At 36.0% G+C, this 16,835-nt stretch overlaps 1 protein-coding gene across 4 annotated transcripts in view; it reads left to right on the top strand.

The window, feature by feature from the left end:
* DPP8 (dipeptidyl peptidase 8) overlaps nucleotides 1-16,835 on the top strand; it is an 82,784-nt gene that overhangs the window by 49,886 nt on the left and 16,063 nt on the right. For all 4 annotated transcript variants that reach the window (XR_005059015.2, XM_037010009.2, XM_037010010.2 and 1 more), the window contains 7 exons: nucleotides 3,065-3,242; nucleotides 4,132-4,291; nucleotides 6,894-6,973; nucleotides 9,478-9,630; nucleotides 10,417-10,552; nucleotides 11,731-11,876; nucleotides 16,501-16,647. Coding sequence is in view for 3 of the 4 variants with exons in the window: in XM_037010009.2 (XP_036865904.1) it covers nucleotides 3,065-3,242; nucleotides 4,132-4,291; nucleotides 6,894-6,973; nucleotides 9,478-9,630; nucleotides 10,417-10,552; nucleotides 11,731-11,876; nucleotides 16,501-16,647 (1,000 nt within the window). In the remaining variant the exon portion in view is untranslated. The remainder of the gene's footprint in view (nucleotides 1-3,064; nucleotides 3,243-4,131; nucleotides 4,292-6,893; nucleotides 6,974-9,477; nucleotides 9,631-10,416; nucleotides 10,553-11,730; nucleotides 11,877-16,500; nucleotides 16,648-16,835) is intronic.

Raw genomic sequence — 16,835 nt, 5'->3', positions numbered from 1 at the left:
TCTAGTGTGTTGTTCAGTGCCTGTGTGTCCTTACTTATTTTCTGCCCGGTGGATCTATCCTTTGGGGTGAGTGGTGTGTTGAAGTCTCCTAAAATGAATGCATTGCAGTCTATTTCCCTCTTTAGTTCTGTTAGTATTTGTTTCACATATGCTGGTGCTCCTGTATTGGGTGCATATATATTTAGAATGGTTATATCCTCTTGTTGGACTGAGCCCTTTATCATTATGTAGTATCCTTCTTTATCTCTTGTTACTTTCCTTGTTTTGAAGTCTATTTTGTCTTATATTAGTACTGCAACCCCTGCTTTCTTCTCACTGTTGTTTGCCTGAAATATGTTTTTCCATCCCTTGACTTTTAGTCTGTGCTTGTCTTTGGGTTTAAGGTGAGTTTCTTGTAAGCAGCATATAGATGGGTCTTGCTTTTTTATCCATTCTATTACTCTGTGTCTTTTGATTGGTGCATTAAGTCCATTTACATTTAGGGTGACTATTGAGAGATATGTACTTATTGCCATTGCAGGCTTTAGATTCGTGGTTACCAAAGGTTCAAGGTTAGCTTCTTTAGTATCTTACTGCCTAACTTAGCTCGCTTATTAAGCTGTTATATACACTGTCTGGAGATTCTTTTCTTCTCTCCCTTCTTATTCCTCCTCCTCCATTCTTCATATGTTGTGTGTTTTGTTCTGTGCTCTTTTTAGGAGTGCTCCCATCTAGAGTAGTCCGTGTAGGATGCCCTGTAGGGGTGGTTTGTGGGAAGCAAATTCCCTCAGCTTTTGCTTGTCTGGGAATTGTTTAATCCCGCCATCATATTTAAATGATAGTCGTGCTGGATACAGTATCCTTGGTTCAAGGCCCTTCTGTTTCATTGCATTAAATATATCATGCCCTTCTCTTCTGACCTGTAGGGTTTCTGTCGAGAAGTCTGATGTTAGCCTGATGGGTTTTCCTTTATAGGTGACCTTTTTCTCTCTAGCTGCCTTTAAAACTCTTTCCTTGTCCTTGATCCTTGCCATTTTAATTATGTGTCTTGGTGTTGTCCTCCTTGGATCCTTTCTGTTGGGGGTTCTGTGTAATTCCATGGTCTGTTCGATTATTTCCTCCCCCAGTTTGGGGAAATTTTCAGCAAATATTTCTTCAAAGAGACTTTCTATCCCTTTTCCTCTTTCTTCTTCTTCTGGTACCCCTATAATACGAATATTATTCCTTTTGGATTGGTCACATAGTTCTCTTAGTGTTGTTTCATTCCTGGAGATCCTTTTCTCTCTCTCTCTGTCAGCTTCTATACGTTTCTGTTCTCTGGCTTCTATTCCTTCAATGGCCTCTTGCATCTTATCCATTCTGCTTATAAATCCTTCCAAGGATTGTTTCACTTCTGTGATCTCCTTCCTGACATCTGTGATCTCCCTCCAGACTTCATCCCATTGCTCTTGCATTTTTCTCTGCATCTCATCCCATTGCTCTTGCATTTTTCTCTGCATCTCTGTCAGCATGTTCATGATTTTTATTTTGAATTCTTTTTCAGGAGGACTGGTTAGGTCTGTCTCCTTCTCAGGTGTTGACTGTGTGATCTTTGTCTGCCTGTAGTTTTGCCTTTTCATGGTGATAGAGATAGTTTGCAGAGCTGGTACAAGTGACCGCTGGAAGAGCTTCCCTTCTTGTTGGTTTGTGGCCTTCCTCTCCTGGGAGAATAGTGACCTCTAGTGGCTTATGCTTGTCAGCTGTGTGCAGACAGGGCTTCTGCTACCTGCCCGTTTGCTGTGGAGTTTATCTCCGCCGTTGCTGTGGGCGTGGCCTGGCTGGGGCTGCTCCTCCAAAATGCTGGAGCCCCTTTGGAGGGGGAGCGGCCGGGAGGCTATTTATCTCCGTAAGGGGCCTCTGTGCTCCCTGTTGCCCAGGGTGTTAGAGTGCCCAGAGATCCCCAGATTCCCTGCCTCTGGTCTAAGTGTCCTGTCCTGGCCCTTTAAGACTTCCAAAAAGCACTGTCCAATCCAAAACAACAACAGCAACAATGAAAGTGGAAACAGAAAAAAAAATAAATAAAGGAAAAAACACGTGATTTTTTTTTGTCCTCAGGCGCCGGTCCCAGGCACCCACTCACCGGTCCTGCCACCCTGCCTCCCTGGCACTGGGGTCCCTGTCCCCCTAAGGCGTCCAAAAGCACTTGCCAAAAAGAAAAAAATGGAAGAAATGCACGATTTTCTTTGTCCTCAGGCGGCTGTCCCAGGCACCCGCCCACCAGTCTTGCTGCCCTGCCTCCCTGGTATTGGGGTCCCCGTTCCTCCAAGGCTTCCAAAAAGCACTCGCCAAAAAAAAAAAAAAAAAAAGGGAAAAACGCGCGATTTTCTTTGTTTGAGGTCTGTTTTTGTGACTAATTGTATAACAAGTTATTTTAGTTTCTGTTCTGTGGAAAGTAAAGCATTCCAACAAAGGGTGTTTTTTTTGCACCCATGCTTTTGGTTGCTAAATGTAAAAGTCTGATCATGACGCTGAATAGATGTGTCTTTTTTTAAATGTGCTATGTAAAGTTAGTCTACTCTGAAGCCATCTTGGTAAATTACCTCAACAGTGTGAAGTTAGAATTCTTTCAGGGTGATGCCAGGTTCCATTTAAAATTAATTTACAACCTGCTTGGGCACAGAAGCCATTGTCTTCAGAAATCTCAGTGTAGTTGAACGCGCTTTTTTACTGTGTTGTGACCTGGAGTTCCATTAAAAGGGTCACCCAAGCAGTCAGTGGAGTTTATTTGGTTATTAAGATGATTGTTGGCACATCCTATGCAATATATCAAAATTGAATTATGGTACCAAATAAAATTATAGATGGAAATGAAGCTTGTGTGTCATCCACTATCATGTAAAATTAATATAACAATTTAGTATCCTTGAAAAAAAGGGTAGAATAAGCTAATAATTATAATTAGTCCCTAGTAAGTGATAATTTAACATACACTAAAGAAAGTCATTTTGATTACAGAAATAATTAATGGTTTCTAGGAGATAGAGTAGGGGAATTTCATTTCCTGAGACTTTGCCTTATTTTTGGTGCTTTTTATTTGTTTAAATAGTGCTTGGTCCATCCTACTAGATCGCTCCCAAACTCGCCTACAGATAGTGTTGATCTCGCCTGAATTATTTATCCCAGTAGAAGATGATGCCATGGAGAGACAGAGACTCATCGAGTCAGTACCTGACTCTGTGACACCACTGATTATCTATGAAGAAACAACAGACATCTGGATAAATGTATGCCTGTTTTCCTGTTCTTAGTTAAATATTTCCTCAGAATGCTAAATAAAGCAAATGAAGTTTTATAGCAAACTATCAAAATGAATTTTTTAAGTTCAATGTAACTAATGTCATGTGCTTAGTTTGAACATTTCAGATAGGAATGATGGTTCCAGAAGGGAATGGTTTATAGATAGAAAGTAGTTACCATTGAAATGATATCTCCCTAGCTGCAGATTTGCCCTTGTTCCTGGACACATCAGATACTGAAAACACAGCCTCATCAGGGCCTCTGAGAGGACAAGAATCCTATCTAGAATGACAAACTATACCAAAATATACTAGTTTTGGATTAAGGTTTGCATTTTCCAATTTAGTGGGAAAAAGCTTAAAACAAGATACAAAATAAATAAAGCCAGTTCACTCACTCCCTGGCTGAATATATAGGCTTCATATGATTCTGTTTTCAGTGAATCATATGAAGCCTATATATATGAACATCTGTTTCCCCTTCAACTTTTAGAGTATTTCTTTTTGGAAAAGAAAAGTTAAAAATTTTTTTCTTCATCATTTGTGTAATAATAAGATTTATATCATTAAATAAACTTCATGCCGTGTTTTGAAGGATTATGGAGATGGTAAGTAAGAAAAAGCTTTTGGTCATGTTTTTCTTTTTTCTCCATTTGGAAACATTTATTTCTCAATGGATGAAGTCTTTGACTAAAGTAAGATAAATCTGAAAGGCCTAAGCAAAATCTATAATTGTAAATACACCATGCCCTCTAGCACTAACAGTTATTTATATTTCAGCATATGTTTATCAAGTTCTTCTTTCTCTAGCTTAATTGGATTGTTTATATAGTATTCTTATTAATGTGTATAGTAAATTAAGCTATTTATTTTACAGATCCATGACATCTTTCATGTTTTTCCCCAAAGTCATGAAGATGAAATTGAATTTATTTTTGCCTCTGAATGCAAAACAGGTTTTCGTCACTTATATAAAATCACATCCATTTTAAAAGAGAGCAAATACAGACGATCCAGTGGTGGGCTGCCTGCCCCAAGTAAGAAATCCTTTTTTATCTAAAAAAGAAAAAATGTTGGAGGCAGAAGGTGGGAGGGGCAAGGTAATGTAATGTCTCTTCTGTATGCTTTGTAAGCATTAATACTTAATACTTCATCATTAAACAATATATATTAAGTTAAAATATAAACATGCAGTGTGTGAAAACTTGGAACAAAGTTCTTGATGAATATACAATGAATTATTAATAGTGGATAATTTCTGGGTAGTGGGATTACTTATATTTACTTTCTGCTTTCACCTTGACTGTAATTTTTATTTGTTTAAAGAGAGCCTACATCATTTTTAGCTTTAAAAAGCTGTTTTTAAAATATTATGTAGTTATTAGATATTTTTGATACTAGATTTTTTATACTGTCTGCATCCACACTGAAGTTATAGCTCTTTAGATTGATGTAATTATGTTGCCCAAAGTAAATACCCAATTTAGCAGAAATATGTAATTCCTCATTCCTCCCTCCGTTCAACCCCTTACAACCACTTTCTGTCTCTATGAATATGTAGACACCTCATTTAATTGAAGTATACAGTGTATTTGTCCTTTTATGACTAGCTTATTTCACTTAGCATAATATCCTCAAATTTCATCTGTGTAGCATGTGTCAGAATGTCCTTCCTTTTAAAGGCTGAGTAATATTCCATTGTATGTATATACCATATTTTGTTTATTCATTCATCTTGTCCACAGACACTTGAGTTGATTCCACCTTTTGTCTACTGTGAATAATGCTGCCATAAACATGGGTATACAAATACCTGCTTTCAATTCTTTTGGGTATACCCAGAAGTGAAATTTCTCAATCATATGGCAGCTGTGTTTTTAATTTTTTCAGGACCCACCATACTCGTTTCTATAGCGGCTGCACCAGTTTGCGTTCCCGTTGGCAGTTTATGAGGGTTCCAGTTTCTCCACATCCTTGTCAATACTTGTTATTTTCTGGGTTTTATTTTTATGTATGTATGTATGTATGTATGTATGTATGTATGTATTTGTAATAGCCGTTCTAGTGGGTGTGAAGTGGTATGTTATTATGGTTTTGTTTTGCATTTCCCTAATGACTAGCATTGTGTCATTGGTCATTTGTATATCCTCTTTGGAGAAATATATTTTTGAATCTTTTGCTGACTTTTTAATTGGGTTTTTTTGTTTTAAACATGGCCTTTTGTAAATCATTCCTGTTTGGCAAACAGTAAGCTACATCTCAGGACTAGCAAAGTAAATACTGCCTAAGACTCTGCTCCTTTCCTTAGCCTAGTACTTTTTAAGGCAGACAAGATCTTGTATATCCAAGATGGAGAATTACTTGTCTGCAAGCCTTAGTTTAACTTGGCCCTTAGTGTGAAATTGCGCTTATCAACTTCTTTGTTATTCAGAAATTAAATCCACTTATGGAGTTCTAGAAAGTTTAGTGATGAAGACTAGTCAGGGAGCAGCTGTGAGTGGTAGGTAATTAACTAAAACAGTATTTTTGGAACAGTGTTCAAAAGATGTTAACTTAAAATTTTATATGTACTCCAATTGAAAAGTGTAGGAGCTATTTCCTCAGTTAACATTCATCTCAGGCACCTAGTTTCTATTCTCTCTCAATGTCTGTCTCTGGGCCCTGGGTGTGTCTACCTCTTCTTTCCCTTTCCGTCCTTTTTTCTTCATCTTTCTTGCTCCAAGTCTTCATCCTTTTCTTTCATGCCACTTTATTTTCCTCTTCCCTCCTCTTTTCTGCCTTAAGTGGCTATAATGTGAAACAATTAGTATTTGTTACCTATATATTAAGTAATATTTATTTTCTAGCCATAAAATTAAAAGTACTAAGTTGAATTTTTGTACCGAAGTAAGGAAAATAAGTCCATTTTTTTTAACCTAGTGGGACCCTGTTAAGGCCCTGTGCCATCTCACTATCTCAGCCTCTGTTCAGCTGTCACTCCCCACAGCCATAGCTTGCAGCAACTAGGCAAAGAGAAATGGTTTCCATTTTTTAACCTCTTTCTTAGGCCACTGACAGAGCCTCATCTTCCAAGACAAAATCTCAGAAAGACAAACAGGGTATGTTGGCATTTACTATGTTAATATCCAGCTTATTTTTTGGCAAATGAAGAAAAATTGTATTAAAATTTTCCTTCTGTAGCTTTTTAAGTAATTTGTTGGGTTTCTAGAAGAAATGTCTTATTGACCCATTAGACTTCTTAGTCTAATGAAAGACCTAGAGTGCAAGTGCTTTTGAGTTTTTTTCTGGCTTTGCCATAAGAATCTGTTTTGTGGTTTTCATTTTATTATACGTGGATAATTCCATCATTATTCCAGAGTATTGTGAAGACTTGGAGTTTTTTAACTGTAGACTTTCTTTTAAATTAAGGTGAAATTCACGTAACATTAAAAACCATTTAAAAATGAGCAGTAGCTTTTAGTACATTCACAGTGTTGTGCAGCCAACCCCTCTAGTTCCGAAACATTTTCATTGAACAGACATAATTTGAATATTTTAATGTGCTTTTTTGGAAAAAAGAGTTTAAAATACTATTCTTCATTGTTTAATTTGCTTATAGTCTGGTATAGAGTGCTGAATTATAACTATGTTTATCTTCAGGTGATTTCAAGTGTCCTGTCAAAGAGGAAATAGCAATTACCAGTGGTGAATGGGAAGTTCTTGGCCGGCATGGATCTAATGTATGCTCTTTTACTTTACTGATACGTTTGGTCAACATCTGCTGTGTGTATGTGGTACTAAAAATCAGTAGTGCAAGTTCATATGACCCTAGTATTTTGAAAATACTCAAATAGGGCCTAAAAACTCAAGTTGTTAGAAAGGAAGAATCTTAGCCTAAATAAGTCTTACCCGTTTTATAGCCTTTGGTATTAGATGTGCTCTGGTTAAACCATCTTCAAATATAACGTTGTTATTTTTAAGGAAAGGTCTGGTCCATACTTGTCGAGTCTAACTAAAGTTGTGAATTAGGATGTAGTTTGAAAATTATTTTTAAATCTCTTATAAACTAATTGTATTGTTTTTACATGAGAAATTTCATTTACTAGAGGTAGTGATTCTTTCTCGTTCACCTGTTTATCTTATCTCAGAAATTTAAAGTTTCACTTTTTTAATGTACCACCTACAAGGAGTGATGGACATTTATATAGAATGGAGATTGTTAGTGAGAAGGAGGGATATCCACCCTCTGCTTCCTCTCAGCTTGTGGCTTTGTGTAGCAATTCAGTGAATTCTAACTTTTTCTTTTGCTTTTCATATTACCTTGTATTTGTTTCAACTTTCTGTTAGGTGGTTAGTTTCATGAGATCTCTAGGAACACTATCCTTTACATGTGTCGTACATATAGTTAAGTTGATGTGTACTATGAGGAATTAGTGAAAATCAAATTGACTTCCTCAAATTGATTCAGAGATTTATTGAAGGATTATGTGTACTGGCTACTATAGAAGTCACTGATAGTTCCCAAGGTGATTAATGAGAAAGAATGAAGATCCAGGTCCCAGGTTTGTTTTTGTTGGAAAAAACTTTAGAATATCATAGGCAACGTTTAAAGTCTAATTTCCATTAAGAGACTCACATGGCCTTCTGGTTATATATCCAAATATATTTTTTTCTGTTAAGGGACCTTGGATGTTTTTGTCACTGGAGAAAAATCTTATTGTGGAATTCTAAGTTGTGATAACAAAAAATTATACTAATGTAAACTTAATGCTATGTAATGGTTGGATAAGACTGAGAGAACCCCCAAAATTGCATTTACACATATTTGAACCTTATTTGGGCAACTTAAAATGTCTTTCTACTACATGCCACTATGTGCAACAGTTTTCTTCTTTATGGCATACTTATTTATGTGTTTTTCTTTCTCTTCTGTTTTCCCTCTATCCTTGCTTTTTTTTTTAGTTACCTTTTCCTTCTCTATTTTTGCCAGTGACCATGTTCCTACCCAGAGATTTCTAATGGCAGTAATTGAGTAAAGCTTTGAAACTTTGAATCCCATGTGTCTGTCCCTCACTGTTGGTGGGTGGTTCTCAGAGTTTGGTTGGGGCTACTGGCCAAGCATCAGCATCACTTGGGAACTTTTAACGAATGTAGATTCCTAGCCCCGCTGGTGGTACTGTTAACTTCTGTTGAATAAAATAATTACTTGAAACAAAGAAAAGAACCATTATAATTGGGGATAAGAAATTAACTAGTTATTTCTTTAATTTTGAAAGGCCTGATTCCCAGCTGCTAGGTCAAGAGCCAGTCCTGACCTTTTGCACAGATTAACACATACCTGTGGAAGCTTCATGAATATTTGGTTCTGTCCTTTTCTATTTCATGTATCCTTTCTGTATATCCTTTCTGTCATATGGGCCAATCTCAACTGTGTCTATATCTGTGCCATGTATGCTAAAAAATGTTTAATGATAAAGAAGAAGCTTCTGGAGAAAATGTGTTTAAAAACACATGTTTTTAGAAATGTATCTGTGTTTTCTTTGCTGTGTAAGAAAATTTGAATTTTGTTAAACATTAGTTTAACAACAGTAGACTGGTAGAAGATTGCAAAAAGGAACAATAAAAGCTATTTATTTAAAATTTTATAATTTGGGAGGAATATTAAGTGAATTCAGCTGTGAGTTTACTTTAAGTTCTTTGGAGTTCTGAGTGAAGACTTAAAAGATATTATCCATATTTATTTATCAATTGTATCAGTATTGAACCTGTGATTGAATTCAGTTATTCCCCAACCAAGTAGATAAAATGCTTTTGCAAATTTGTACAAAAGACCAAAAAAATTATTGCCAAAGATAATACTGCACTAAGAAATATGCAGAATACTAAAATAGACTCCTTTAAGTATACCTGAATGGTTGACCTAAGCTGCAATACATGTATTTTTATTCTTGCAAAGGTGATCATTTTAATAAAATAATTCTTGTATTTTAAGAAAAGCACACATTTTGGCCACATAAGAAGCTACCAATAATGTGCAACTCAGGTGCCCTTTACCCTTTTGGACAGGATCTAGTCTTAGCTATAAGTCAACAAAACCCACTCAGGTTTATTAACATTGATGGCAAAATTTTTAAAACGTCAAAGGGTGACTCATGATTCTGAATAAGGTTGAGGATTATTGAATTACTGGCCTTGCCAGTAATCATGTGAGCACTGATTTTTTTTTTTGTTATTATTTTCTCAGATCCAAGTTGATGAAGTCAGAAACCTGGTATATTTTGAAGGCACCAAAGACTCTCCTTTAGAACATCATCTATATGTGGCCAGTTATGTAAATCCTGGAGAGGTGACAAGGTTGACTGACCGTGGCTATTCCCACTCTTGCTGCCTCAGCCGGGTATTAAGTCCTTGTTTAAAAAGGGTTTCCTATCATATAAAACACCCTCTGCTCATATAATACTCCTTTTGAGCAAAGTCATACCTCAGAGATACTGTGGGTTCAGTTCCAGATCACCAAAATAAAGCGAGTGTTGCAATAAAGCAAGGCAAATGAATTTTTTGGTTTTCTAGTGCATGTGAAAGTTATGTTTACACTCTACTGTGGTCTGTTTAAAGTGTGCAATAGTATTATGTCTAAAGAAACAATGTATGTATCTTAATTAAAAAGTATTTTATTGTTAAAAAATGCTAACTGTCATCTGAGCTTTCAGTGAGTTGTAGTTACTGATCACAGATCACCATAACAAATATAATAATAATGAAAAAGTTTGAAATACTGCAAGAATTACCAAAATGTGACACAGAGACACAAAATCAGTAAATGCTATTGGGAAAAAGGTGCTGATAGATTTGGCTGGAGAGGTGACAAAGCTGACTGAAAAGGCTGGCCAGCAAATGAACTTGATGTTAGGTTGCCACAAACCTTCAATGGGTTGAGTAATAATTATCTGCAAAGTTAAATACAGCAAAAGCCCAGTAGAACGAGTTTGTACTGTGAAAATTGATTAAATTGGCCTGTAGAAGTCTGATTCTGTAAGGAAAAACTTTAAAAAGCTTAGGTTTAAATTCAGTACTGTATATGTAAATAAACAGATTCCTAAACTCCTGCTATAGCATCAATGCAGACATATAATCAGATAATCTTTTTCCCTGGGGAAGAAGTAATTGTTTCTCCTTTTTCTAGTATTGTGACTTCTTTATAAGTAAGTATAGTAACCAGAAGAATCCACATTGCGTGTCCCTTTACAAGCTATCCAGTCCTGAAGATAACCCAACTCGAAAAACAAAGGAATTTTGGGCCACCATTCTGGATTCAGCAGGTACTCATTTCCCTGAACCTGATCTTAAGTAGTATTAGTACATTAGTGCACTAAACTTTTGACCTGTGTCCACATTTCCTGGACAGTTTTCCCATCTCTCCCCACTGCCTGTCCCTGAGCTGCTGGGTTCCTGATTGACCCACCCCTCCCTTTCCATCAACTACCAAATTAGACGGTTTGCCTCCCACTCCAGACAAGAGCAGGTCTGAAAGGCCTTTTTGAAAATGAAATAGTCAAGATAGCAGCTAGGAAACAATTTATTTACATGTTTGGATGATTTCCCAGATAGACAAATGAACTTGAACATAATGTACACTGAACTAGTGAGAATGTGAACAGGAAAGCTGCAACTTAGGGAATAACCAGCTGGTAGCTTTCTTAGACTTTTAAAGCAATGACCGTCTTAGTAAAAGATAGAATATTCAATTTGGGAGTTAAGAGCATTGTGACTTAACCTGTTTTTAAAATGCTTGATTTCTTAAACAGAAAAAATGGACTAATTTTAATATATCTTTTAATCCACTTTATCTCCAAATCCTTATTCCTGTTCAGTATATTCACTTATTAATACCTGCTAATGGATTAAGATATTAGTACAAAACCACAGGGTTCAAACCATTGGTATATTCTGATGTACACAAGCAGAAGTTTGTAATATGGTAATGATCTCTCCTTAGACTGTAACATCATTCAATATACATAGACAGGATAGGTCTGTATAGCTTTGGTTAACCAAAAACTTCTTTTTTTCTGGTTTCTGGTTAGGCTTATTCTATAATGATCAGAAACAAGTGTTTATTGAGCACCTACCATGAGCAAGTTAAATTAACTGAGTTAAATTTGGGCTTCCAGTTTCTAATCAGGTATATGACCGTCAATAAGTTACAACAAGCCAAGCAAAAAGGGTTATATAGTTTGGCATGTAAATACCTCCTAGGCTCCAGGGATTGATTATTCAGAATACTGTATCTCTGCTTCTGAAATAGATAATTTGATACATTCATTAGATTTTCTTTTTCAAAGATTAATGTTCTTGCTTAATTTCCTACCACATAAAAAGGGAATGGTCAGTCATCTGTGTGTGGGATTGGGGGTCTGTGGTATCTTTTCCTTGCTCTCAGATTATAGAGCTCCCATAAGAACTCCTTTTATATGCTGTGTATGTTACCTCCTCTCAGGTCCTCTTCCTGACTATACACCTCCAGAAATTTTCTCTTTTGAAAGTACTACTGGATTTACATTGTATGGGATGCTGTACAAACCTCATGATCTACAACCTGGAAAGAAATACCCCACTGTGTTATTCATATATGGTGGTCCTCAGGTGGGCATATTGATTTGTGTGTGTGTGTATGTTTTTATATGTACATTTGTGTGTGTGTATTGTTTAGGTAATTTATTTTTTAAATAATCAATTACTTAAGAGCTGAGCATTGTTGGGTCTCTGCTGTTACTGATTCTGGCTTATGTTCTAATTATCCAGTTTAGGAGTTGGGTTTTGTTATATGGCTAATTTGTAAATCATTGTTAATTTCTTAATTTACAGTGAGAACTGTAACTGTCATGGTAATGGAATGTTCATGTCAGTAGGTAAATACATTGTTTTCTATGTAGAGAAACTTGTGAAATGAAACTAAATAATTAAATGTCTTGGTAAATAAAAAGGGTCTTAACAGATATTTTCAGAAAGCCTTGGTAGCTTAATGAATTCCCCCTTTTCATTCTAAGGCTACATCTCTTAAGCAAAGTAGAATACTTCTATCAGCTAGCTGAGGCAACTGCTATGCTGTTATTCAGCACTGTAAGAAGTGTACACATTGATTTTCCTTTTTCTGGATTAAGTATCAGCATGTGAGTATTAAGTAAATTCTATTGACAATCAGAATGAATTGTTTTAGATAGGTGAATTGGTTAATAATTTTTTTAATGTTTACTCTTAATTATGTATCTTTGAACTTTTGAAGAAATTAAAATACAATTACACTGTTTATATAATGCAACTTTTAGACTCAGTATATCATTTATGATTACACCCAGTTACTCAGTATCTGGAAATGTATCTAGATGCCAGGTCATCCAAAAAATAAAATCCAATAACTACGTAAGCCATAAAAGCTCACCAATGATGATCATATATCAAGTTAAATCACTTTGCCATCATTAAGTGTGTTCTACAAACAAAACATGATTCACATTTATATTATAGTCATCTACACATAAATTATCAAAGAGTTAGACTTCTGTTAAAAACTTGAAGCCAAATCTAAGTAAATAAAAGACCTTAATAAAAAGAATTCAAGAGAGAAATTACAGGACACTCTCAGAAGCTTTGCATGTTTTGTTACATGATTTTGATATTAAGGCTAAGTAAGAAGGATGTTTCTCCTTCTCAGTGAGGAAAGATACATGAAATATATGAAAAACACACTATAAAAACTGGTTATCTGTAGATTTTAAGGCTAAAGGAGTCCTTATATTAGTAGTTAACTTTTAAAAGTCCCGGCCACAGGAAAAGGTACTCATTATCACTAGTCATTAGGGAAATGCAAATCAAAACCACCACAAGACACTGCTTCACACCCATTAGGAAAGCTATTTAAAAAAAAAAAGGAAAGGAAATGTTGATAAAGGTGTGAAGAAATTAGAACTCTGTCTCACTGCTGATGGGAATGTAAAATAGTATAACTGCAATGGGAAACAATATGGCAGTTCTTCAAAACATTAAACAGAATTTCAATGTGATCCTGCAATTCTGTTTCTGGATGTATACCCAAGAAAAGCTGAAAATAGAAGCTCAAACAGATAATTACACACCAGTATGTATAAACAATTAAACAAAATTATTTGTAGTACTTTGAATATAGCTGTACTTTTTTGCACTTATAGAGACACTTTCTTTCTCTGAGTATTCTTTGGAGGCATTCAAATTTGGGGAGGCATAGGAACATCGTATGTTCAGTTTGCAGGGAGATTCCCCAGGAGACTTTGCGTGATAGAATGCCCCTGGCGCTTCAGTCCACTGGGAGCTTGCCGTTCCTCTTGTTTGATGACTCCATTTGGGTTAATTATGAAAAGACTCCTTAACGTAAGACCAGGTCTTTTTAATAATGTACAATAGCCTTGTGAAATTTGGTTAAATCTTGTAAGTTGTCTAAACTGTATCTTTTCTTGGTGTATATTCAGCTCAATGGGAATCTATTGAACAGCAACAGTGTCAAAATTCATAACATGAAGTGAGTTACTTTGTCATTAAATAGGACAATGTCTATAGTCAGACAAGATTGAAATCCAAGAAAAACAACAAATATTTCCTGCTGAAGTCATGTAGACTTAGTTCTTTAAACCCTTCCCTGGTAACAGATGTATGTTTAAAAGTGTTTCTTTAACAAATACTTAGGATGCTCCCTAAGCACAAGAGAGGCTAGGTGATAGCAGGACACAGGTTTTGAAGAATTGATACTCAAGGAGACTTGAAACTTCAACATCAAAGGATATTATGTTTGAATAATTTCCAAAAGTAGCAGGCTTTTGGCTGCAAAGGCAGAAACACTGGCCCTGGGGTAAAATGCCATTTCTGTGTATGACAGAACAAAGGTAGTTTTCTTTAAATGCTTATATTTGTGTCTTTCTTTGATTACTACTTTTTCAGCTCCTTCCCTTTAAAAACAGGCACCTTTGCCCCTCAGGGTAGAAAGGGAAAATGTTATTCTTGTATTTTTCATTATTGAGTTCCTGTTATGTACCAGATACTATTCTAGGCAGTGAGGATACCACAGTGAACAAGTCAGACTAATGTCCCACTCTCATGGAGCTTAATGAGGGAAGTAATAAACAAGTAGCCATATAAGTGATGTAACTTCATATAGTGGAATTGCTATGAATAATTGCTGGGGAAGAGGATGGCAAAGTGACTAAAATGGGAGTTCTAATAGAAAGGTCAGGTAAGGTCTCTGAGGATACAGAGGATGAGAAGGAGTGAGCCACATTGTAGATCTCAGGGAAGACCATTCCGTACAAGGAACAGCAGATGTCAAGGTCCTGGGGTTAGGTTCAACCTGATAGAGTCAATAATGTGGTTTGGGTATAGTGAAAAAGTGGCAAAATAATAGGAGATGAGATCAGAGACATAACCAAGGGCCAGATAATGTAGGGTCTCAAAGGCAGTGCTAAGGTATTTAGATCTTATTCTGATCTAAACTCCTTAATATTGGAGGGAACTAAGCCATAAAATTATATCTGATTTCAAAAGGACATATGCACCCCTGTGTTTATTGCAGCACTATTTACAATAGCCAAGATATAGAAGCAACCTAAGTGTCCATCAGTGGATGAATGCATAAAGAAGTATGGTACATATACACAATGGAATATTATTCAGCTATAAAAAGAAAACAAATCCTACCATTTGCAGTAATATGGATAGAGCTAGAGGGTATTATGCTCAGTGAAATAAGCCAGATGGAGAAAAACAAGTACCAAATGATTTCACTCATTTGTAGGGTATAAAAACAAAGCAAAACTGAAGGAACAGAACAGCAGCAGACTCACAGATTCCGAGAAGGAATTAGTTACCAAAGGGAAGGGGTGGGGAGGGAGACAGAAGGGGATTAAGGGGTATTATGATTAGCAGACACAATGTAGGGGAGGTCACAGGGAAGGCAGTATAGCGCAGAGAAGACAAGTAGTGACTCTATAGCATCTGTAGTGGGGTCAGGGAGAGGGGGAATTGATAATATGGGTGAATGTAGTAACCACAGTGTTGCTCATGTGAAACCGTAAGATTGTATGTCATTGATACCTTAATAAAAATAATCGTATCTGATTTTACATCTAAAAATTTTAAATACCACTCTCCTGCTGTGTGAACAGACTATAGGAGGGCAAGAAGACAAACAGGAAGACCAGTTTGGCAGTTGTTACAATGGTACTAAACATCCAAAGGTCCAGAAAGAGAATGTTCCACACACACATACACCCCAATCTAGCCCAATAAGTGCTCAGTAGATATTTGAGTGAAAATAGTGTTGATTCTTATTTAACTCCTGGTTGACTTGGCTTTCCCATTGGTTTCAGCCACAGAAAACTTCTTTCTCACTTTTGCCAGGAGCAGTTTTTGTTAGTTTAATGTCTGTCTTAGTGCCCACCAAACCTTGAACTTCTATAACTTTCTGTCCACTAATTAAAGTCCTCTTTTCATAGGTAGTTTATTGCTGGTGAAGCACTAAACTATTTAATTCCTTAGTCATTTTGAAGTATAGTTTCTAAGGCAGTAAAGTAATTTAAGAATTAGCCTATCTTGCACTGATTTGTATAACAGAAAAAAAGAAGGTGAACTGGTCACAGTGTTTGATTAAAATACTAAGTTTTCCCAATACTAGTCAGAAACAATCTGAGAAGAGACAGGTAGGAAGAAATAAATTATCTTATTTATCTTTGTCTCTGCCATTTGATTGACATAATTCTTTAGGGTAAAAGTAATGATTTTAGTAACTTTTTCTGTGGGGTAGGCCAAATCCCTTATATATAATTATTATCTTACAGTTTTAAAGTGTATAGTTGCTCAGTAATTGCTGTGAACCTTGCATGTGAAGTTAAAGAAAAGAAGCAATATAAACATGAAAAGACATAAGTTAATTTAAAAATAAATCAGGGAGAGGGGGAAGTGGGGAGTTGCTAATCAATAGGCATAAATTCTCAATTAAACAAGATGAGTAAGTTTAGAGGTCCGTACAATATTGACCTATAATCAACAATACTGTATTGTACACCTAAAATTTTTTTAAGGGTAGATTTCATTTTAGTGTTTTTGCCACAAGAAAATAAAATTTCATTTTAAAGGCATAATATAAAAAATTTAAGCTTTCTCCTTTCTGCAGCATCCTTTCTTTCTTATGCTTTTGTATGTGACCATATAATAAATTTCACTGAAGGTGTATTTTCTTCCTCAGGTGCAGTTGGTGAATAATCGGTTTAAAGGAGTCAAGTATTTCCGCCTGAATACCCTGGCCTCTCTGGGTTATGTGGTTGTAGTGATAGACAACAGGGGATCCTGTCACCGAGGGCTTAAATTTGAAGGCGCCTTTAAATATAAAATGGTGTGTGAGCATAAAAATATTTTTCTTTTAAATATATTTATATTTTCTGGTGCACTGTTTGGTGTGAGATCCCACAAAGGGAGTTGGGGGTGAGTGTGTGTATGAATGAGTGTGAGTGTGCGTGTGTGTGTGTGTGTGTGTGTGTGTGTGTGTGTGTGTGTGTGAATGTGAGTGTGCGAGTTTGGAGG

The sequence above is a fragment of the Manis javanica genome, chromosome 8 (genome assembly GCF_040802235.1).
Source record: "Manis javanica isolate MJ-LG chromosome 8, MJ_LKY, whole genome shotgun sequence".
NCBI lineage: Eukaryota > Metazoa > Chordata > Mammalia > Pholidota > Manidae > Manis > Manis javanica.
This window is presented reverse-complemented; position numbering and strand designations above follow the sequence as displayed.